This window comes from Puma concolor, chromosome C1 (assembly GCF_028749965.1).
Source record: "Puma concolor isolate L17-30 chromosome C1, mPumCon1.1.hap2, whole genome shotgun sequence".
Classification (NCBI taxonomy): Eukaryota; Metazoa; Chordata; class Mammalia; order Carnivora; family Felidae; genus Puma; species Puma concolor.
The window spans coordinates 102,433,573-102,458,901 of NC_141674.1; the positions used below are offsets into that span (position 1 = coordinate 102,433,573).

Genomic DNA, 25,329 nt, shown 5'->3' on the forward strand with positions numbered 1-25,329 from the left:
ATTACCTCATAAGATTGTTTCAAGGATTAAAGGAGATAAGCAAGCATAATACTGGACAGTAGAGCTCAATAAACACTAGCTGTTGATATAATAGATATTCATTAATATCTGACATGATGAAGTATGAAATGGTAAAAGACTGATACCATCAGGGACCTTGATGAGAGGTACATTGTGACTTTTTTCAAGCCAGGATCACTTTCCTTTTTTGCCAGGTGATTTATACCACAAACATAAATACCAGCATATAATCCCAGAGACAGTCACAGACCTGGGCAGCGATCCTGATACATATAGAAAACAAATTTGATGGTTCACATATCTGATTAGGCAATCCCCAGGTATAAATAGCATGTTATAGGAATTCTGAGAACCCCTTTAATTTAAGCAAAAACAGAGACAGAATAATTAACGGACAGGCAAAGCACAGGGACCGTGACGATGGATCAGGAAGTGGTTTCTCTTTGTCTAAGGTCAGTAAATGAATTTAGGAAGTTCTACAAAATGGTTGCTTGGCTTTGTCCATTGTTCTCTTCCACACAGAAAGTCACTGGCTTCCTAAGTGGTAAAACCAAAAATGTTCCTTTTTAGGTTTCCTTCCATGCCCATAAGCCCGCATGCGCGCCTCTCAGAGGTAAACACACACAACACCCCCCTCCTACGTTTCTCTTCTTTGACTGGACTTTGGTTCTTCTGTCTTGTGATTCTAGTCAGGCTGACGCGCAGAGGTCACTTTGACTCCTCCAAACCAAATTAGCCAACAGGGCAGGTTAAAAAGCAATTACAGTAGCCCATAGGAAATCACAATGGACTGCAGCTAACATAGAAAAAGCAATTACCATAATCAATACACTTTAGGCACATCAAAATGAATATTTCCACATGTCAAAATGGTTCCAGATCCACAAAGCAACCAACCTAAACAGAAAACACATTTAGTTTTCATAATGACTCTGCATGCCTCTTGGCTTTCTGTGAGATCCGTGCCTCTTTTCTTACAATTCTGTGAGGTTGTGCTGTTTTGAAAAAAGGATTAAAAAGTTTTAATTTTTTTCACCTGGTCCTATTGCCCTGCTTGGCTTTTTCCTCTGATTTTAGTTTGTTTGTTTCTAGTCTTTTCTCCCTCTGCTCCTACTGCTCTCCTCACCTCCTATAATTTATCTTGGCCCTTACTTCTCATTCATTGGGTTCACACTTCACATTAATTCAGCCTGTCTTTGATTCTGCTCACTTATGGGCCTTATTCTCTTCATATTTTCAACCTCTGTCCTCATCATCAGATAATTTAGAGCTGCTCTTTTAAAATTTATGCCCTATATAATGATATCCATATTAATATGTCTTTTTTCCCCAGTTTTTTTTCCCTTCTCTTCCTTCCCTCCTCCTCCCTTCCTTCCATCCTTCCTTCCTCTCTCTCTCTTTTTTTTAACTTATCCTGATTGTGCTTCCTTAGATACAACAGAAAACAAAAGCCTTTCATAATTTTGATTGTTATAACTTCTGTCACATAATAATGTGTCTGATCTTCTTCTCTGGTGACTAACTCATGTTTTTTCCTTTTGTTCGGTTCTTAGTTGTATCCACATTTATTTGGGATCCACCCCACCCTCCAGCAAAATTAGTGTCCAGATGAATAATCATTGCCTACATATATCTGCTCACAGAATTTTGTCCTCCTCTCTTTTTTTCCTACTTTGGTTATGTTGGTGAGTTTTCAGTGATGTTGCCTCTAACCAGCCTGGGTGGGGTGGAGTTTGGTGCTGTTTTTCCTTTTGCAAAGGATGAATTCACCATCACTGGCTGCTTGTTGGATATACCGTAATGATGTCTAATTCAGGGATTCTTTCCCGACTTCGGGACTATGATGTGCATGGCCTGGTGCTGGGTCTTGTGAGAGATACAATGAAGATTTTTACCTCTAGTGAAGTTGAGGAGAGAAAACACCACGTGAAGTTATAAATTCCTCTGGCTAGTCCACTTACAGTATTCCCAGTCTCCATGGATGGCGACACCATCCATCCAGCCACGAGTCAGAAATGCGGGGTCACTGAGACCCCCTTCTCATACCCACCACTCCATCGGGAAGCTCTATCCCTCTTTCCTCCCCAAATCTCCTAAATTTGCCTACTCTCTTCATCTTCACCGACACCATCACGGTCCAGACAGACTAGTGAAAGAGCCCCGAACAGACTGCCCCAGCCGCTCTTGGCCCCTGCAACTCACTCTCTGTACTTCCATCAGTTGACTTTTAAAAGTATAAATCAGATCATCTCACGCTGTCCTGAAAATCACAAAGAGCTTCCTGTTGCTTTCAGGAGAGTGTCCTGGGTTATCTGTTGACATCTCAGCCCCACCCTCTCCCTTCTAGGCAATTTCTCTATTTCCAGGGGCTAGCAGCCTGCAAGCCACATTTCCAGAGGCTTCTGGTTTACCACAGGCACTTGCCGCAGAGCTGGAAAGTCAAAGACCAAGAGGAGACACTACTGCTTGGCAGTTGTGGGTGAGGATGTGGCCGGCAGCTTTCAGGATGTCATACAAATTGGGGGCAGACCGGCCTCATAGAGAAAGGATGTAGTTCAACAGCCAGAAGTCTCCAAAGCAGTTTCAGGAACTGATTATCTCCGCTGTCCTCAATGGCAGTGGTCGGATTCTGATTCTCAGACATTAGGGCTGACTACGCTCTTCTCTGGAATATTACCAAGGGTGACGTTTCTGACCAGTCATCAGACTCTGTATACTCTGTTCCTGGCGGGTCTTGGTTCTGTTGACTCACAGTTCCTGAGGCCTCTGTTTCCCCATTTTCCTATGTCGTGTCAGCTTTTGCTTTCACTATCTTCTCAGCCTCTTCCTGTATTTCTCTGTTTGCATTCTTGAGAGAAAGAAACCGATTGGCCCAGGTAACCACTGTCATCTCTATCCGAGCAGACTTCGTGGCACCACTCTAAAATTTCACTTCTTTATCTGTAAAATGGGGATAATATCACTTACCTACCTTACAGAGCTGTCCCAAACTCTGAATAGATGACAGGTGTGCTGTGGCTAGTACAGCGACTGCCAAATAATGCCCCCCTCATGTTGATTCCTTCTTTCCCTCTGCCTCACGTCCATGCATGGTGCCTTTCTCTGGGTTAGCGGCAGTACAAGTACTTAACATGTATTTGCTGTATGTTCATTACAACTGTGTGTGTGTGTGTGTGTGTGTGTGTGTGTGTGTGTGTGGAGAGAGAAAGAGAGAAAGTGAGAGAGAAACATTTACTCAACAGATAGCTAGTTATTTGAAATTGGATATTCAGAAAAATAATGCAGATGCAAAATAATACTACGAGCAAATGCTACTTTTGGGTATTTTGTCTCTCTTCAAATATCCACTATTTTAATATTTTTAATCTTTATTTTTGAGATGGAGAGAGAGAGAGAGAGACAGAATGCAAATAGGGGAGGAATGGAGAGAGAGAGAGAGAGAGAGAGAGAGAGGGAGGGAGATACCGAATCCGAAGCAGGCTCCAGGCTCTGAGCTGTCAGCACAGAGCCCGACGCGGGACTCAAACTCATGAACCAAACCACGAGTTCATGACCTGAGCCGAAGTCGGACGCTCAACCAACTGAGCCACCCAGGCGCCCCTGGATCAGAAGTCAAAAAAGGAATATTTATATACAGTATGATAACTTCTTTGCTTCCAGAGAGTGGGCTGGAGGGTAGCTGATGCTAGAAAGATATTATTTATCCTTGGAAACATTAACTAACTATGAGAACCTGCTAGTGTCAGGGCAAAGTGAGGCAGGAAGCTACTGAAAGTTCTTCAAGTATACCAGCAACATCTGAAATACTTACTGTTTTCTGTAAGCGAAGAAGACATCCACAAGCTTAGGCAGAATATGTGTCAGATTTGGGGACCTTGGGCTACTTTTGCCAATGTCAGCCTTTTAAAATGTTGCTTGTACTTTTAAAATGTGTGTAGTGAGCATATAGTAGGTGATGTCAACTCACACATAATTTGTTTAATAACCCCTGAGCTATGTCCCATTGGCCCACTTTATAGATGAAAGAAACTGCAGGATTTTATCATCCTGCCAATTGTCTTTTGGGCAACTGGTAAAAATAAATTTGTCATCACTTCAGTATATATGACCTTGTATTGTCCTAGTTACTTATGTGATGATCTTGCCCCCTAATATAACTGTTGACTCCTTAAGGAGGGTCAGCACAGGCCTCAGGAGGCCATAATCATGCTCTGATGCTTCCCTGTCCATTGACAGGCTGTGCAGCTTTGGATAAACTGCTCAACCTCACTGGGCTGTATCTGTAAAGCTAGGAAAATGAAAGAGAGCCCTGAAAAGTTCCCTCCCTCTCTGTGCTCCCTGGTATCACAAAGGAGGAAGTCACTTTTGTTCAAGTTTATTCTTTTTTCACAGCCCTGAGCTTAGAGGACTTTTACATTGTAGTTCTTGAACTGTTAAGGAAATCAACTGGCTCGATATCCTGGTGCCAAAAAATCTCAGCCTTTGCTTCTATACAGAAGACCCCCTGGGAAGTGAAATTTCACATGAGTTTATAATCCTTAAAGACAATCATCACTAGTTATGACCAACTGACAGATCCCAGCCACAGCACTTCCTGGCCCATATTTCATGTTAATCCCTTAATAATCCTGTGCATGATAATCATGATTCCCATTTTACAGGTGAGAAAACATGCCACTTTGCTGGAAGATATGTTAGATCTTTATTAGACTTTCATTTTGCTACTCCTGGAGAAAAGTGTTCTGGATTTTCCAGGCTAAGTCAAAAGTTTACTATAAGTAGTAAATGCTGTTGGGAATCCAGTATTCAAGTTAATACAACAAACAACACACAATCCTTATGTGTACGTTTGAAATGGAGTTAAAGATAGCCTGCGTGTAGTAAACGACACTCCTTATTTGTAAAGCTAAGAGGCTGTTCTTCTGGCTGTTTCCATCTTAATTGCACAAGGACTCTTACAAGGTACATATCCAATCATCTCCATGCTGTTATCATAATTACATGCAAAGAATTCTAGTTTTCCTAGGGAAGGATCAAGGCTGTAGAGGGGGGAAAAGATTCACGGAGTTTCTCTTTTTCATCAGAAGTGTTCATAGTAGCAAGGCTTGGCTATGCGCGTGCTGATTGGGAAGTTTTCTCTCTAGAAGGCCAAATGGAGGGCTGAGGGAGGTGACTTGGGGATGGCAGGGAAGAACTGGGAGAGGGATGAGGTCAGAAGCTCTGGCCAGCAGTCAGAGAGGGCAGGCCTTGGCGGCCTCTGGTTGTAGGGTTTGAGGCCATAAAGGACAGCACTGGCTGACTGCATGGACTGTGGGTCCGGGACAAGCAGAGCAACTCTACATCATGCTGAAAAACTTGCACAGGTGGCCATTCAAACTTAAATTAATTACACTGAAACACAATTTAAAATTCAGTTCCTCTGTCAACAGTCCATGCGGCTAGCCGCTAAGGTCTTGGAAAGCATGGGTTGACTGCCATAATTGCAGACAAGTTGTATTAAACTGCCTTGCTTGAGAGTCTAGATTGTAGAAGTCAACACTTAAAACCCCTGAAGTTTAATTATTACCAGGGAAGTAGATATTACAGAGTGGTTAAGAGCACAAAAACTCGGGGTGCCTGGGTGGCTCAGGGGGTTAGGCATTCGACTTCGGCTCAGGTCATGATCTCGCAGTTCGTGAGTTCGAACCCCGCTTTGAGCTCCATGCTGAGAGCCCGGAGCCTGGAGCCTGCTTTGGATTCTGTGTCTCCCTCTCTTTCTGCCCCTCCTCCACTCACAGTCTGTCTCTCCTTCTATCTCTCAAAATACAAAGAAACATTGGGGCGCCTGGGTGGCTCAGTCGGTTGAGTGTCCAACTTCAGCTCAGGTCATGATCTCACGGTTCAAGAGTTTGAGCCCCGTGTCTGTGCTGACAGCTCAGAGCCTGGAGCTTGCTTAGGACTCTGTGTCTCCCTCTTTCTGCCCCTCCCTTGCTTGCACTCTGTCTCTCAACAATAAATAAATGTTAAAAAAAAATTTTTTTTTTTTAAATATAAAGGAACATTAAAAAAAAAAAAAAAAAAGAGCACAAAAACTCTGCACTCAAACTTTCTACACTCAAGTCCTGGCTCCAAGCTTTGCTAGCTACATGATTTTGGGCAAATCACTAACTTAATTTCCTCATCTGTGAAATGGGGATGATAGTCGTGCTATCTTTACAAGGGTTGGTGAAGATTCAGTGGGCTAATGCACATAAAGCACTTATGACAGTTTTGAACACGTAGCCAGTGCTATTTAGGTGTTAGCCCTTAACGTTACTCGTTCCATATGGAAACATACTTCTATCATTTTGTATCTCCTACTGGGGAATAGACGCGAACTGATTCACACAATCCTTTCTATGTCCCCTTGCCCCACGAACCAAATCTTTTCGGGATCGGTTCACTCTCCTGTCAGCATGAGTACGTGTGAGACCAGAGGTAAGCTCTGCTCCTTACTTGTACAGCAGAATGTCAGCGGCCTGGAGCACTGGGTACGTGAGCAGGCCCGCGGTTCCGCCATGCTTCTGGGTGGCAGTCTTTGCCTGTGCGGTGAAGAGAGAGGAGAGAATGAAATCCGACATGCACCTAATTATATTGCTAAATAAAGAAATCTTTAAAGCACGCAAAAGGTAATCTGAAGCTACCAGGACTAGCATTATATCTCAGTTCCTTTTAGCAACACTAGCCATGGGGCTGGCTTGTCTTCATGCTGCAGGCTCAGGCAGGAATAAGGGACATCTACTTCACCACTGCCCCTCTAACGAGTCCTGCACGGCCACTATTTCTTATCCATTTAATTAAAACAAGCGTATAAGAGTTTCTGGTTTTTGGGGAGCCCTGGGGGCTCAGTCAGTTAAGTGTCTGGCTTCGGCTCAGGTCATGATCTCATGGTTCTGGGTTCGAGACCCGCGTCAGGCTCGCTGCTGTCAGCACAGAGCCCGCTTTGGATCCTCCGTCCCCCTCTTTCTCTGCCCCACCCCCCTGCTTGCACTCTCTGTCTCTCAAAAGTAAATTAAAACATTAAAAAATACACAAATAAAATGAAAAAAAAAAAGGGGGGGATTTCTAGTTTCCAAATCAGATGAACTCTGTATTTCACAAGTAAGGTCAGAAAATATAATGAAATTAGATTCCTGCAAATTAATTAATTTGATAAGTTAACATCAAACACCATATCGTGTCTGTGGAAACCTCCCTGAAAGTCTCACCCTGTGCTGTTGACCAAAATGTGAGGTCCCCCTTAAAATCACATTTAAAAAACCAAGCCAAGGGGCGCCTGGGTGGCTCAGTCGGCTAAGCGTCCGACTTCGGCTCAGGTCATGATCTCACGGTCTGTGAGTTTGAGCCCCGCATCGGGCTCTGTGCTGACAGCTCAGAGCCTGGAGCCTGCTTTGGGCTCTGTGTCTCCTTCTCTCTCTGCCTCTCTGCCTCTCACGCTCTCTCTCTGTCTCTCTCAAAAATAAATAAACATTAAAAAAAAATTCTTTAAAAAACCAAGCCAAACCAAACCAAAAACAAAAAGTTGTGGCATTTAAAAAACGAAACTAAGAGAAAATTTTAATCTAATCAATTGTGAATCTGTCTTGGTCTGTAGGTACTGAAAACTAGAGGGCATAAAGTGATTCCAGTGTACAAGACAGACTGTATAGATGAAAAGTGTTTCCTTAATGGGGAAGCTGATAGTAACACCAGAAGAGATACGACAAGTATTTAATTAATGGATACCAACCACAAGCTACGAGTATGTACCCACCGAACATAAGCCCTAGTGATAGCATTTCCCTTGCCACAGCTAAGCATTGATAACAGGTAATTTGGGCAGAACATTTGGTAACAGTGCTCTGGGCAGAACTACTTAATAGGGAATATTGCATACAGTTTACTGGTCATTGCTTCAAGGCCTAAGCATCTCTCTTGTAAAATGAAACATGGTTATTTTGGTGTACAGACATTATTCATTTAGTTAATATGAATCACTTCCCTGAGGTCTGATTATTTCTGAATGAACTGAACAACTGAATATATACACTTGCATGATTCTGAGGACCAAGTTCATGGGCTCACCACTCGGGCTTCCCCAACCAACATGCAGATACACCCTTTGAGTCTGGGTTTGAAAAGCAACAGCTCCTCTTTAACCCTCTTAATGTCAATGTTCCACAAGTCAGGTACAAAGTTAACTCTTTAGGTTACTTCAAGTAGTTTCTGGCTTATAGCATCTAATGCTATAAGGCATTCAAAGGAAACTTGAAAAGTTTGAACGTATAATTCCTTCAGTACATCTCTTGATTACAATGTCCACTACAAAGCCCAGTTTGCAATGATCACTGGGTAAAGATAATGAAAGCTCAATTTGGAAATGAGCAAATGGGAAAAGAACCCAGTTTTTAAAAACTGTTACTGCATTAGCTTCCTAGTCTTTCTATATTAGAATACTGGATCTCGAAATTACAAAGGAAGGGGGAGATGTGGAGAGCATTAATATTTATTGAGTGTCTATTATGTGCCTCAGATGCCTTACATCTGTGTTACTCCCTGTAGAATCTTCCAAATAACCCTGACCTCAAGCAACACTGACTCCACCTTTCTACCCTACTATCCCCCCTAATCAAAACCAAGCTAGGTGCTCGGAGATCCTTCTACAGTCCTGGAACTCTCCCCTCTGATCACTGTTCACACTTTCTGATGGCTTGTGTAATTGTCTCTGCCCAAATAGATGACAAGCCTCATGAGAGTGGCTCTGTCCCTCCTGTTGACTGCTGTAACCCCAGCGCCTAATGTGATACGAGACTTGATGGTATTTGTTAATGAAGGAATGACCAGAGAAGGCAGGAACACGCTCTAGGATAAGGCTGGCATTTGAAACCCATGTTTTTCCCCACAAATAAAATATCATGGACTGGAGGGAAGGCTTCTCCAGAATATAGGTTTCCCCTGCTACCTGAAAGTTCTCATTATGCCACTTTGCTTTTGCAAATGACTTACGGTAGTGCCTGCTTTTGATAACTGGAAGAAATCGGAAGAGGATTTTCACCTTTATGAAAAGGTGCTTCTTGGTTCTACTCCACTGTGGCTTATGAAAGAGGAATGTTCTAGTTTTGGGTAGTGGGGGAAACCATCTTGTGCATTCACTAGTAATGTGTTATCAGGAGCTCCTCGGACACGATTTTAAAGTGGGAACATTTCCCATTAAGTTAGTATTCAGTTCTTATAAAACGGATTGCAGTATTCAACTTAGAGTATTATGATCAAATGGCAAAGTCTTGCCTAAAACCAAGATATGGTAGAAAACATTAAAAAATTTTGTTTCTAATTCCTGGCAGGTAATGATTCTACAGTATTAACTCTACCTCTTATTTAGGCCCGGCCGCTTGAAAGCTCTGATTCTTGCTGAGACTCACGTGGAGGTTTCTGGACCAGCTTTTGAAGAAACCAATGGCCCTGAAAATATGCTGGAAAGAAGCTTGAAACTGAAATTCAAGGCTGACATACATGGGGGCTACCTACCCTCAGGTTATCCAACTGCAAAAATAAATGGGAGTGAAGTACTATGAATTATCCACTTTATCTTTCTCAGTTGAGCTTTCTAGAAAAAGTACAGCCTTCATTTTTCTGTGGGTTTGAACTGTTGCCTGGACTCAACCTGTATAAATGTTAAATAAAATATGTTGTTTCCTCTCCCCACAATGGAAACATTTGAGCCTGACTGCCAGTTAATTACAGTGGAGATGGGAGGCAACTTCAGAGCCCAGTAATCCAGAAATTGTGACTGTCTGTTAATTATAATGTTCTAAGTCATTACCAAATCTATCCAAAGATCGCTCTGATTCAACCTACACAGATAAAATCAAATAGTTAATAAGTTGGACATTTTTATCCTGTTTTTTTTATTAAAAATTTTTTTAAGTGTTTATTTTTGAGAGAGAGAGAGAGAGAGAGAGAGAGACAGAGCACAAGCAGGGAGGGGGGCAGAGAGGGAGACACAGAATCCAAAGCAGGCTCCAGGCTCTGAGCTGTCAGCACACAGCCCGATGCGGGGATTTGAACCTACCAACCGTGAGATCATGACCTGAGCCGCAGTCGGACGCTCAACCGACTGAGACACCTCGGCTCCCCTATCCTATTTTTAAGTTGAAATTTTGGAGAACTCTCTTACTTCCCATTTAGGACCCTGAGGCAGAGAGGTTAAAATGCTGTTCTAGCCACTAGTGAGTAACAGACCAGGGAGGCGAGTAAACGCAGGATTCCCAGAGCCTAACACAAATATAAACAGGAGAAAAAAATAGCTTTGAACTCCTTATTTATTAATCAGATCACCAGCATTTACCTTCCACTGGTGTAAATGCTGTAACCGGGGCAGTCTGACCAGGCAGGTAAGGATCCAACTCAACTGTGTGTGTTCAGACACCTAAAGAAATAAAACAGAACGTTAGCGAAGGTGGTCAACGTTTTCTTGCATATAAGGCAAGAGTAAACAGGTGTTACCTCAAGTGACGGAAAGTGCAAATCAAGGTAATTTAAAAAACGACAGGCAAAGGGGGCTGATTCATAATGCACAGCATTTGAGATGAAGAAGAAAAATTTAAAACTAACCAATACAATTACTATTCTAGTGTTTAGATCTTCACGACACCCCTAGCAAGTGGCTGGCCAGACTCTGCTTCAAGGTCGTCAGTGAAAGGGCTTCATTATGTCCCGACGCATCCTTTCCATCTTTAAAAAGCCAGGAAATTGACACATGCATGCGCACTCACACACACACACACACACACACACACACACACACTCTCTCTCTCTCTCTCTCTCTCAAATCCTCTTTAAATAACTTATAAATATGTGAAAGCAACTATAATACCTTACATGTAAATAGTATTAGGAGAGGAAGGTTCTGGCCTAAAAATCAGTGATTGAATCTCTTAGATCTGGAGTAATTAGAAATTTGCTAATCACTTCATCATTCCAAAGGTGTTTTGTTTTGTTTTGTTTTTTTCGTTTCCATTTTCCTCCACCTTCCTTCTTCTTTTGTGCTCCATTCTCCCTCTCCTCCTCCCTCCATCTTCTTTTTAAAAAGAGCTGTAGTCAACAAGAGAATATAACCTTTTCTCAATTTGTTTTAACCAAATTTAATCAAGTAACCAAACCTGGCAACAGCTGGGATGATTCCTGGGTCCAGGCCAGGTTCCAATTGATGACTTAGAATTTAAGGCTAAGTATCCCATTTCTGGACTCTGGGGATTCCGAGCCCTTCATCCACTGTGGCTTTTTTTGGTGTCCATATGATTTCCTTAAAAAGCAGAGACTGTTGCCAACTCTGAAAAGTGGCCCCAAATGTGTTCTTTGTGGGTTTTGCAAAGGGAACATGAAGCACTGGGGCCCAGTCAGCCCTGGCCCATTTTACTAGCAAGGAATCACCATCTGGTGTAAGATAGTTTCTCATTTTTTTCCTCGAGTCATGGAGAGGGAAGAGTTGTTTTTCACATGTTTGACAAGGAATTGCTTTTAAAGTTTTGCAAGTCACTGGGCTGAATCCGTCATCTTTCTTCCAAGAGGCATTTGGGTTTCATTGAGAACAGCACTGTCCATACAAATTGCTAACTGCTGCTGTAAACAAACAGCTAACAGACAAAAACAGTAACCCTGCATGGGAGCAGGAGGATTATAGTTGCTTCCAATCATCAAGCAAAACACATTCCCATTAGAACTAATAAAATAAGAGTTGTTTTCTTGGCATGAAGAAGTAGGAGAAAATTTTTTTTCTCCTTTACTGAATTAGGGAAAGGAATGAAAATACAGAAAAATAACCGTGCATATGTAGAAAGAGACGAGACGACTGACTCCTTTCCTTCAACTTGGCCTTCAATGCTCAGTTTTGATGATATGCAAAAAGCTTCCACCGTGTTTTCATGAAATCAAGTATTTTCCTTGGAGTGGCTTTTTTATTTGAACATATGGAATGAAACCTACTTAATATTATACAGTGATCTTCCTGGTATTTCCATATAAGGGGGCATAAGAATAATCCAAATTATTCTTATACAGAAAAAGGTAGGTAAAGAGTCAAAGGCAACTTTCAGATCATTTGTATCATTAATCATTTATCATTAATAATTGTATAAGAAGGGGTAAAATACTTCAGGATTTGGCTCTCTTAATGTATCCATATTCACAACAACTGCTTGGAAAGGTTCAGATTTCTGTCTGGGGAGAAGTGGAAACAGTATCTAAATATAGTCATTCCCACTAAATGTTGTGAAACAAACAAAATAACAATCTGATCTGTTTTAGCTACAGAAAAATAAAAGCATGGGACACAGAAGGTGGCTTGTCAACCACCCACAAGCAAGTCAGCAGGGCCCGAAAATTCTGATCCCCGAGTTGTAACAAGTGAAGATACATACATCCTTCAGCTGTAGCAGAAAAGCAGAGTCTGGCGCCCTGTGCTCAGTAAATACTGGCTGAATGCATGAACAATACCAAAGGCTGCGGGAAGAAAGGTAAGGGCCCAGAAGAATCCATTCCATTTAGTAACAGACTTGGTGGTCCAGGCAAAGCAGTTTCAGCCGAGTGAGTGGGATGGGAGCTAAATTAAGGAGGGGTGGGTTGAAGTGTGACAAGGTGGCAGGAAGGCAGATTACACAAGACGTGTAGCCGAGTGAAGAGCTCTACCTTTGCAACGAGGCTGCCCGGATCTGAATGCTAAGCTCTGCCACGTGTGAGCTGGGTGACCCTGTGTAAGTGACTCCATCACTCTATGCCTGTTCTGTCAATGTATAAAATGAGGTTAGCGACAGTATCCACCTGACAGTGCTTAGAACAGTACCTAGCACACAGCAAGCACTCAATAAATGGTAATTACTCTTACGGATAAGTTTCAGAAAGACTTTTAACTTTCTATTTTGAGATAATTGTAGATTCACATATAGCTGTAAAAAAATAATACAGTGCAACCCAATACACCTTCACCCAATTTCCTCCAATGGCAACATCTTGCATGACTAAACTACAATATCACAACCAGGAAATTGAATTGGATACAATCCATCTACCCTATTCAGATTTCACCAGTAGTATACTCACTCATTGTGTGGGTATATTTAGTTCCGTGCAATTTTATCGCATACGTAAGATATTCCTTCTTTAAGGAAGGAGAGAGATGGGAATAATAACTAGTAGGGGTTAGAGAATACAAATTTTATTTTGTTTTTTTTTTTTTTTTTTTTTTTCAACGTTTTATTTTATTTTTGGGACAGAGAGACAGAGCATGAACGGGGGAGGGGCAGAGAGAGAGAGGGAGACACAGAATCGGAAACAGGCTCCAGGCTCTGAGCCATCAGCCCAGAGCCCGACGCGGGGCTCGAACTCACGGACCGCGAGATCGTGACCTGGCTGAAGTCGGACGCTTAACCGACTGCGCCACCCAGGCGCCCCATATTTTATTTTGTTTTTTAAGGTGGGATAGACCCACTTTCTATGAAATGTCTTCCGCTGAAGCAGGAAGAGGGGAAATAAATACAGATGAGGATCTATTTTATGGGATAGGAGTGGAGAGCAAAAAGTTAGAGAATTTCACATCTAATAGGCTCTGTTATCTCTGAAAATAGAAGACAGTCCAGTAGAAACAAATGGGATGAGAAAATATACTCAATGGAATTGCTGGGTTTGATCCTAAGGCTTGATGTTTTGTGGATGCTTTTGTGAATGAAAGAGGACAATCGTTCATAAAATACACTCTTGGGAAAGCACTGTTGTTCGTCAAGGTAGACTAAAATATTCTTCATAAATCGTAGGTGCTTTTAAAACTTTGCAGAAAAAATTAAATCAGTTGATTGCATTTGATTTCCTTTAGCCAGCAAAAAATCTTAACAGGATCCGATAACTACTAAACGTAAATAGCAAAGAATATTGATAAATTAAACAACATCAAGTTTACTAAAATTTTATCAAACACTACCATTTATTTTTTTTATGAAATTTATTGTCAAATTGGTTTCCATACAACACCCAGTGCTCATCCCAAAAGATGCCTTCTTCAATATCCATCACCTACCCTCCCTTCCCTCCCACACCCCATCAACCCTCAGTTTGTTCTCAGTTTTTAAGAGTCTCTTATGCTTTGTCTCTCTCCCAATCTAACCTCTTTTTGTTTTCCTTCCCCTCCCCCATGGGTTTCTGTTAAGTTTCTCAGGATCCACATAGTATCTGTCTTTCTCTGTATGGCTTATTTCACTTAGCATCACACTCTCCAGTTCCATCCACATTGCTACAAAGGGCCATATTTCATTCTTTCTCATTGCCACATAGTACTCCATTGAAACACTACCATTTAAAGAGGGAAAAGACATGGGGCGCCTGGGTGGCTCATTTGGTTAAGTGTCCGACTCTTGATTTTGGCTCAGGTCATGCTTTCATGTTGTGAGTTTGAGCCTTGCATCAGGCTCTGCACTGACAGTGTGGGGCCTGCTTGGGATTCTCTCCCTCTTCCTCTCTCTTTCTGCCCCTCCCTCACTTCTACTTTCTCTCTCGTTCAAAAATAAATAAATAAACTTAAAAAAAAAAAAAGAAGGAAAAGACAAGTCACAGTGTGGAAGGAGATATTTGTAAATCTACACAGAATATATTGATATACAAAATATAAAGGATTTCTACAAATTAATTAGAAAAAAGCAGATAGCACCATAAAAATGGACCAAATGCATTAAGTTCAAATTAAAGTCATAATGTGACCCCATACATACACATCAGAATGATTAAAATGAAAAAGTCAAATAAAACCAAGTATGGCAAGGATACTGGGTACATTTAATACTTTTCACTACTGTGAGAATGTAAATTGGTGTACCAACTTTGAAAACTGACTGCATCTACAGTTAACATTCATATAACAAACGGCCCAGTTGTTCCATTTCTAGGTATATATCTAACAACAGTATGCACATATGTTTGCAAAAATATATGTGCAGAATGCACTGTAACAACCCCAGATTGTAAGCGATCCAAATGTCCACCTACATAGGATTGATAAATTGTGGTATATTCATACAATGAAATACTATAGCAATGAGGATGAATGAACTATTGCATTCAACAACATGAATGAATTTCATAAATATAATGTTGAGTGAGAGAAGCCAGACACAAAAAAGTATATACTAAATAATTCAAATTATATCAAGGTTTAGAAACAGGTTATTTGGAAAGGGGCATGAAGAACATTCTGGGTACAAGTTCATGGGCGTGTTCAGTTTACAAAAATAGATAAAAAGCTAGCAAGTCTACATTTGTTCTTGGATAAGATAAAATTTTTGGTGTTTCACTCAACATTATGTTTATGAAATTCATTCATGTTGTTGAATGCAATAGTTTACTCATCTTCATTGCTATAGTATTCCATTGTATGAATATACCACAATTTATCCTACGAAGGTGGACGTTTGGATTGCTTACAATTTTTGGTGTTTAAAATAAGGTGGAGGGACTTCTGGAATGGCAGAGGAATACCCTCTGACAATCTGCTCTTCCATAAAAGCAATGAGACCACCAGCACAAATTGTCAAAGGCAATTTTTATAGAATTCTGGAAAAGGAACCAAAGGCTTGCCATAATGGCAAGAGTACCTACTTCAGAAATAATCTGAATCTCAGTGAAAACAGAGTTGTGCGGCATTTAAACTCATCCTATTCCCATCACCCCTGCCCATGTCTGTGGTGGCTCTGAAAACCAGCAGCCTAGCAGCCACTGGAAGGGAAAGACTGGGTTAGGAGCTTCTCGAAAAGTCAATTCTCATCTACATACAACTGTCACTCCTTGAGCTGTCTGACACCTCTGTGGAAAAACCTCACTGGCCGGGCTTGCTGTTAATGGACCTCACTTCGAGCCCACTCAGTGGTAAAAACCCTATCTGTAGGACATTTTCCAGAAATAATCGGCAGCAATGATTTAATACTGCAGCTGTCTGAGGTGCTGATACCAGTAGGGGAAAACAAGAGGCTAGCTAAAAACTAGGAAAAAGCTGGGAAATAATATGGCCATGGGGTACTGGGGAAAGATCTGACTGACATATTCGAGGGCATCTAAAAGGACACACGCACGTGCAGGGCTCTGCACATGTCCAGAAGAGATCCTAATCTTTCACCTCTGCCCCACCTTCAGACCCTGTATAAATCCCTCAGCAAAGGGTCAAGAATACAGGATCAAGGCATTTGGAAATGTCTGTTCAATTTTTACCTGAACACTAAGCTAACCCAACAGAGACTGAAGTGGCTAGACATGGCAGTGTAGACAGACTTTACAGAATTGATGAAGGAAAGTCAACAAACAAACAGCAATGACAAAAGTGAACCCTAAGTGTGTGCGGGATTTCATTAGAGAATTCTTACAAATTTAAAGATAATAAATACCAATTCTTCATAGTCTCTTCCAGAAAATTAAAAAAGCGTGCTTCCCTACTCATTCTAGGAGGCCAGTATTATCTTGGTATCAAAGTCGGGCAAAGGCATCACGACAAAAGACGACTACAGACTGATAGCCTTTACAAATATAGATGCAAGAATCCTAACAAAATACTAATGAACCAAATCCAGCAACATAGGTAAAGAATTACACAACATGATCAAGTGGGATTTGTTCCAGAAATGCAAGCTTGGTTTAACATCCAAAAATCCGTCAATGTAATACTACAGTAATCGAACAGTGCAGTACTTGTATAAGGATAGAATATATAGACCAATAGAATCGAGAGCCCAGAAATAAATCCACACATCTACAGCCCACGGATTTTCACCAAGGGTGCTGAGACAATTCAATGGGGGCAAAGAATAGCCTTTCAACAAATGGTGATGGGATAAGTGAATATCTACATGCAATGTTTACATGCACAAGAATGATATTGGACCCTAACCTCTCATCATCTATAAAAATCAACTCAAAATGGATCACAGACCTAAATGTTAACAGCTGAAACTATAAAATGTTCAGAAAAAAAAACACAGGAGTAAATCTCCATGGCCTTGGGGTAAGCAGTGGCTTGTTAGATATGACACCAAAAGCATAAGCAACAAAAGAAAAAAAATCAACAAACTGGACTTCATCAAAATTAATAACTTTTGTGTTTCAACGGACACCATCAAGAAAGTGAAAGATGATTCACAAAATGGGGAAGATATTTGCTAATCATACATCTGATAAGAGAACTGTATCCTGAATATATAAGAAAACGCTTTATAACTCAACAATAAAAGACAAATAAATCCAAGTAAAAAATGAGAAGGATTTGAAAAGATATTTCTTCAAAGAAGATAAACAGCCAATAAGCACATGAAAAGAAGGTCAACATTATTAGTCATTAGGAAAAGATAAATCAAAACCACATTGAAATACTACTTCACACTCACTAGAATAGCTAAAATAAAAAAAGACAGACCATAACAAGTTTTGGGAAGGAAATGGAGAACTTGGAATCCCTATACATTGATGGTGGAACGCTTGTACACAAAGTGATGCAGCCACTTTCAAAACAGTTTAACAGCCCCTCAGAAGGTTAGGTATAGATTTACCTATCCTATGACTAGCAATTTCACTCCTAGGTGTATCCCAAGAAAACTGAAAACATATATCCATACGAAAAGCTTTACACAAATGTTCATGGCGGCATTATTCGCAATAGCTAAAAAGTGGTTACAACCCAAATGTCTGTTGACTGATGAATGAACAAAATGTGGAATATTATTCAACAATAAAAACAAATGAAGTACTGATAATGCTAAAACATGGATATACATTGAAAACATTATGTTAAATGAAAGAAGCCAATCACAAAATAACACACGCTGTATGATTCCGTTTTTATGAAAGGTTCAGAAAAGGCAAATCCACAGAAGACAAGGTTAAGAGTACTGGTTGCCAGGGAGTGGGTGGAGAGGGCAATGGACACAACGTTTCTTTCTAGAGTGACAAAGTGTTCTAAAATTGATTGTGGTGATGGATGCACAACCCTGGAAATATACTATTTTAAGTTTATTTTATTTTTGACAGAGAGACAAAGAGAGCACGAGTGGGGGAGGGGCTGAAAGAGAGAGAGGGAGAGAGAATTCCAAGCAGGCCCCACACTGTCAGCACAGAGCCGAACGCAGGGCTCAAACTCACAAACCGTGAGATCAGATGACCTGAGCTGAAAGCAAGAGTCAGACACTCAACCAATTAAGCCACCCAGGCGCCCCTGTAATCATGGTTTTAAATACAATCTATATAACTGATGACCTTTGAATTTGTACTTTCAGCCAGACCACCTTGCTGAACTCTAGACTTATATACTGTCGAGCATCTTTACATAGATACCTAGGGGACACCTCAAACTCAACACATCCCAAACTGACTTCCCACTCTTCCATCCTGCACCTGTTCTGTCCACAGATGTCATCTCTGTTGGTGGCAACTCCATCCTTGCAGTGACTTAGGCAAAAACCTTGGAGATATTCTCACCCCTCATTTTCTCTCACGCTCCACATCTAATCCATCTGCAAATCTTGTTAATTCTACCTTTAAAATATATTCAGAATCTTACCACTTTTTAACACTTCTGCTAGCACCCTGGTCCAAGGCACCATCAACCCTCACCTAGATTACTGTAATAACGTGCTGATTGGTCTCCATGCTTCCACCTGACTGCTCATACAATCTATTCTCAACACAGCTGAACTGATCTTTTAAAAACATAGATCATGCGACTTTTCTGTTCAAAACCCAGCACTTCCCATTTCCTTTGAGTGAAAGCCAAAGTCCTTATAATGGCCTACATGACCAGGCACGATCATCGACTCCTGTTCAACCCTGTAACCTCTGTGATTGCAGTCCTCCAGCCCTCCTCCCTCTCTGCTCCCTCTTCCCCAGCCATGCTGGCCTTCTCGGGTTCCCTGAACACACCAGGCATGTTCCCACCCTAGGGGCTTTGCAAGGGCTCTTTTTTGTGATAGGAATTCTCTTCTCCCAGATAGCCACCTGGCTGACTCCTTCACCTTAACTTTTTTGCTAAAATATCATTAAGGAGGCTCACCAGACTGCACTGTTTAACATAACAATCTGTCTCCCTCAGTGACACTCCTAATGTCCCTTAATGTTTTTCTGAATAACTATCACCGCATATACCTTATGTTTGGAAAATTTACTATCGTTATGAGTACCATGGTGGCAAAGCAATGGGAATACCTAGCAGAGTACCAAGAACACAGTAAGTGCTCAATAAATATTTGTTAAATGAATGCATGAATGAAATTAAAGATTGATTAATGGGGAAATGTCTAAATAAAGTGTGGCATATTTATATAATAGCACACTACACAACACATAAAAGAAATGAACTAGATTTATATGGATAAATGTGAGATCACAAAAACATACTGCTGCATGAGAAAAGAAAATTGCTACAAGCACCCCAATATGGCATTACTTATATAATTTTTAAAAACCATACAAATAAAAATATTATATATTGGTCGTGAAATTGTATGTGAAAACCAGTATGAAAGATTGGCTAGATTGACACACACCAAATCTATGATTTTGGTTGCCTGGGGAGAGAGAAAAGGGATGCAGGGAGGAGGGGTATGGGGAGTGGCAAGGGGAAGAATTAAAGGGGACCTCAACTTCAGAATCATTTTTTTAATATAAGAAAGTCAAGCATGGGGCGCCTGGGTGGCGCAGTCGGTTAAGCGTCCGACTTCAGCCAGGTCACGATCTCGCGGTCCGTGAGTTCGAGCCCCGCGTCAGGCTCTGGGCTGATGGCTCAGAGCCTGGAGCCTGTTTCCGATTCTGTGTCTCCCTCTCTCTCTGTCCCTCCCCCGTTCATGCTCTGTCTCTCTCTGTCCCAAAAATAAATAAAAACGTGGAAAAAAAATTAAAAAAAAAAAAAAAAAAGTAAACTTGGGACGCCTGGGTGGCTCAGTCGGCTAAGCCTCCGACTTCGGCTCAGGTCACGATCTCGCGGTCCATGAGTTCCAGCCCCGCGTCAGGCTCTGTGCTGACCGCTCGGAGCCTGGAGCCTGTTTCCGATTCTGTGACTCCCTCTCTCTCTGCCCCTCCCCCGTTCATGCTCTGTCTCTCTCTGTCCCCAAAATAAATAAACGTTGAAAAAAAAAAATTAAAAAAAAAAAAAAGTCAAGCAAATATGACAAAATGTTAACACTATTCACCCTTGCTGTTGGAAACATGAATGTGTGTTACATTATTCTCTAAAAATATCTAATTAACAAAAAGAACATAGAATACCATGATTCCCAAAGCTATAGCTGTTAGGTAGCAATCAAATGCATTCAAGCAATTAGCTGGTTCAGTAAATAGTGGATCAAATGTCTAAAATACCCTCAGTGTCCCTCAGGATTTTACTATTTCCCATAGAAACACTGTGATCTTCCCAGGAATCAGGCCCTGTAAATTTTGGTTAGAACACTTGGAAGATCATTCAGACTCACAAATTCCCATTTATCATATCTTCTCAAAACCAACAATTTCAGGCTGAGTATTTTTATTGGACTCATCATCCCCATGACAAATCCCCTTCACAGAACGTTGTTTGGGGATCTGATCTTAATTAAAAGCAGTATGTTATCAATGATAAACTCTCACTCACTCTCTTCAACTGTCAGTATTTATGTGTACACATTTGGATTTTTTCTATATGTTTTCTAGTCCAATATTTCCAAAGCTAAGTAAACAGCTTCTATCAGCCTGCAGTTGAGTTAAAAGTCATCCCCATCTAAACTGTATTGCTTATTGTGTATATGTATGTATGTGTGTATATATGGATTTAAAAAAACCTATTGCATTATATTAGCCAGCTATTTCTTGGCTATGCTGAGTAACAAGTATCCCCCAATATAAATGGCTTAGAGCAATGGCTTCTTTCTCATACACATTATATATTGGTAGCTGAAGGCTGGCTATAGCTCTATCTTATACACCTTCTCATTCCAAGACCCAAACGGAAGGAGTATTCCCTATCTGGAACATGCCATTCTCAAGTTAGAAGAAAAGAGCAGCAGAGTTATAACAAACAGGAAATTGTTTTTAAAGGTTCTGTTTAGGCATCATGTATACAATGCCCACTCACTTTTTACTGTCATATGGAGGAACCCAACATCAGTGGAGTAGGAATAGACACTTCTCCTATAGGATGCACTCATAGTCACATGCCAGTGGATAAGGGCACTTAATCCTCATACGACTAGCAAACTATTGCTAGGGTTAGCAAACTACTGCTCACAGGCCTTTGGCCTGTGGACTGTGTTTGTTCAGTCCATGGGCTAAGAATGGTTTCTACATTTTTAAAGGGTAATCAAATAGGGGCACCTGGGTAGCTGAGTTGGTTAAGCGTCCAGCTCTTGACTTCAGCTCAGGTCATGATCTCAGTTTGTGGGGTCGAGCCCCACGTCAGGCTCTGGCTGACAGCACAGGGTCTGCTTGGGATTCTCTGTCTCCCTCTTCTGCTGCCCCTCCCCTGGTCTCTCTCTTTCTCAAAAATAAATAAAGGATAATCAAATAAAAAAGAGAGTGAGAGGGAGGAGAAGGCAAAACAGGAGGAGGAAAAGGAGAAGAGGTGGTGGTGATGGCAGGGGTGACAGAGACTGCATGTGGCTTGCAAAGCCTAAAATATTTACTATCTGTGCCTTTACAGAAAAAGTTGGCTGATCCCTGTTCTTACAGGAAATGAACATGAATAATTAAAACAGTAACAATCTACCACAAGCAACTCTCAAAATTGGCTACCTTGAGGAAGGAAGAGTGTTAGCTATCCTGTACAGAACTTGATGGCAGACAGTTTGCTTATTTTGTAAATAAAATCCAATTTTGGGGCGCCTGGGTGGCTTGGTCGGTTAAGCGTCCAACTCTTGGTTTCGGCTCAGGTCAAGATCTCACATTTCCAGAGTTCGAATGCTCCATCAGACTCTGTGCTGACAGTGCAGAGCCTGCTTGGGATTCTCTCTCGAAATGAATAAATAAAAACTTTTAAAAAATTTAAAAAAATAAAATCCATTTTTTAGTAGCTTCTATTTTAAATTTCTGTGTGGGCATGTCCAATAGCCCTGGGAATTTAGGTCCAACAAAATAATGGAGGTTTTTTGTAGTACATCAAAATTAAAACCTTTTTTTCATCAAGAATATACAATCAAAGCGTAAAGGCAACCTACAAAATGGGAGAAAATAACTCCTACAACTCAACAAACAAACAAACAGTCTGATTTAAGAAAATGGGCAAAGGACTTGAATAGACATTTCTCCGAAGATATACAAATGACCAACAAGCATATAAAAAGATGCTCAACATCACTAATCATTATAAAAATGCACATTAAAACCACAATGAGGTATCACCTCATATCCATTAGATGGCTGCTATCAAAAACAAACAAACAAAAAGCCCAGAAAATAACAAGGGCTGGTGAGGACAGGGAAATTGGAACCTTTGTTGCTGGGAGCGCAAAATGGTCCAACTACTATGGAAAACAGTAAGGTGGTCCTCAAAAAATTACAGATAGAATTACCATATGATCCAGCATACTTCTGGGTATAGATATAAAAAATTCAAAGCAGGGTCTCAAGCATTTGTGCCCCCATATTCACACTAGCCAATGAGTGGAAGAAACACAAATGTCCTTTGGCAGACAAATGGATAAACAAAATGAGGTATATGCATACAACAGAATATTATTCAGCCTTAAAAACAAAAACATTTCTGACACATGCTATATCACAGATGAGCCTTGAGGACATGAGGCTAAGTGAAATAAGACAGTCACAAAAGACAAATACTGTATGATTTTACTTATACGAATTACCTAGAGTAGTCAAACTCATAGAGACAGAAAGTTGGTGACCAGGGACTGGAGGAGGTGGAGAATGTGAAATTGTTGTTTAATGGGTACAGAGCTTTAGTTTTCTAAGATGAAAAGTTATGGAGATTGGTTACACAACAGTGGAACTGTATTTAACATTTCTGAATGGTACACTTAAAAATGGTTAAGATGATAAATTTTATGTGATGTGTATTTTACCACTATTTTTTAAAAATACTGTGTAAAGAAAAACATACAGATTAAACCTATTTCTCAAGTTGGGAAAAATGGCTAATTTTATGTTACATGAATCTCGCCTCAAATTATTTAAAAAAATCAGGTGGAGGGACTGGTCAGAGGCAAAAAGGAAAGCCCTGGCTTCCGGTATGTTGAAGTTGAGATTTGGGAAAGTAATCCAGATAGAGATGCCTGGAAGGTAGCTAGAAGCGCAAGTGTAGAATTAAGAAGAAAGACAGGCGCTGGCAGCAAAGACGGGAGAGAAAATGGCTGAAAGTTATAGAAGGAGGTATGACTTTAGGAGGGTAGAATATATATGGAGAGATTTTTATCTCAGGACAGAACTGCAGATTCAAGAGAGTCAGTAAATGAAACAAATGATCAGAGGAGTAGAAGAAAAATACATTACTGCCCTATCATTAGAGTCAAGAGAAAATCCTAAAAGGAAGAAGTGGCTATGTATCAGTGAATCAGAGAAGTAAAGAAGTATAAGAAGTAAGAACAGACTAAGCCCAGGTAAGGGGTCACGTTGCACTTCATTAAAAACACAAACACTTCGTTGTGTTCATAATCCTGTGACGTAACGAAGTAGAAAATATGTTTGTAGGGGCGCCTGGCTGGCTCATTCGGTGGAGCGTGCAACTCTTGATCTTGGGGTTGTAAGTTTGAGCCCCACATTGGGTGTAGCGATTACTTAATAATAAGGTCTTAAAAAAAAGAGAGAAAATATATTTGTAAAAGATGGCTCTCCCTACATAGTTTTTGTTTGCTTTGATTTGGATAAACAATGTTTAGACAAGGAAACACATCAATTTCAAAGCAAAAATAATGAAAATCTTAAATTATAAGATGGTTTTCATATTCTTATTTTAAGCTCTTTTCAGTTTTTGACTAAAATTTCCCGAAATTCTTGGCAGTTAAAATCCCGTCAATCTAGGGGCGCCTGGGTGGCTCAGTTGGTTAAGCATCCAACCTCGGCTCAGGTGGTGATCTCATGGCTGTGGGCTCAAGCCCTGTGTCAGGCTCTGTGCTGACAGCTCAGAGCCTGGAGCCTGCTTTGGATTCTGTGTCTCTCTCTTTCTCTGCCCCTCTCCAGCTCGCATTCAGTCTCTGTCTCTCTCAAAAATAAATAAGCGTTAAAAAAAATTTAAAAAAATCCCTTCAATCTAATTCTAAACACTGTCCTAATAAGCACATTGCTCTCACACTTTCCCTGGAGGGATGCCAATAGTTGTAACACTTGGTTTCACAGTGCTTCTGGCTGGTTTACAATCTGTACCATTTGAAGACATACAAGGAACACGCTACCTCAACAAATCAAATAATTTGTTTAGTTACTAAATCTGTGAGCAGGTTGATTCTTGGCTTCACTGTGAATGGATGACTCAAAGATTGGATGACATTTTCATGCCATATCTGTTTTGTCTGTGCCATTTTAAATGTCTGAACAACAGCTACATTGAAATACCTGTAGTGTTCGTACACAATTCCATGGTTCTTTTTTCTTTTGACTTATATAACGACATCCAGAGTGTCTACTTATTTCAAAAAAATTTTTTTTATATTAAATCAACTTTGGTGGGGCATAATTTATACACAGTAAGATGTACCTATTTTAGCTGTTCAGTCCAATGAGTTTTGACCAATTTACATGTGTAACCACCACACCCATCAAGACACAGAATATTTCAATGTCCCCCAAAAGTTCCCTCATGCCCCTTTACAACAAATCCCTCACCCCTGCTCTTGGAAACCATTGACCTGTTTTCTGTTATTATGGATTAGTTCTGCCTATCCTAGAAAAGCCTGTAAATGGAATTATATAATATGAACTCTTCTGTGCTTGGCTTCTAGCAACATAATATTTCTGAGACTCCTCCACAGTGTGATATACTCCTTTTCATGGTTGAATAGTATTCCATTAACTGAATATTCTACAATTGTTTATCTATTTACTCGTTGATGGGTGTTTAGGATTTGGGGGGGCTATTATAACTAAAATACTATGAACATTTGTGTACAAGTCATTTTGTAGGCAATGTTTTCATTTCTCTTGGGAAAATACCCAGGACTGGAATTACTGGGTCATTGGGTAAACATGTTTAATTTTGTAAGAAACTGCCATTTTATATTTTTGCTAGCAATGTATGAGAGTTCAATCTGCTTCATAACCTTACTGAAATTTAGTATTGCCAGTATTTTTAATTTTAGTCAACCAAGTGGGTGAAAT

The 25,329-nt window shown here is 40.5% G+C and overlaps 1 protein-coding gene across 4 annotated transcripts in view; it reads right to left on the reverse strand.

The window, feature by feature from the left end:
• WARS2 (tryptophanyl tRNA synthetase 2, mitochondrial) overlaps positions 1 to 25,329 on the reverse strand; it is a 96,703-nt gene that overhangs the window by 8,866 nt on the left and 62,508 nt on the right. For all 4 annotated transcript variants that reach the window (XM_086717949.1, XM_025912147.2, XM_086717950.1 and 1 more), the window contains 2 exons: positions 10,367 to 10,447; positions 6,496 to 6,581 (listed from right to left, as the gene is read on the reverse strand). In XM_086717949.1, coding sequence (XP_086574075.1) covers positions 6,496 to 6,581; positions 10,367 to 10,447 — 167 coding nt within the window. The remainder of the gene's footprint in view (positions 1 to 6,495; positions 6,582 to 10,366; positions 10,448 to 25,329) is intronic.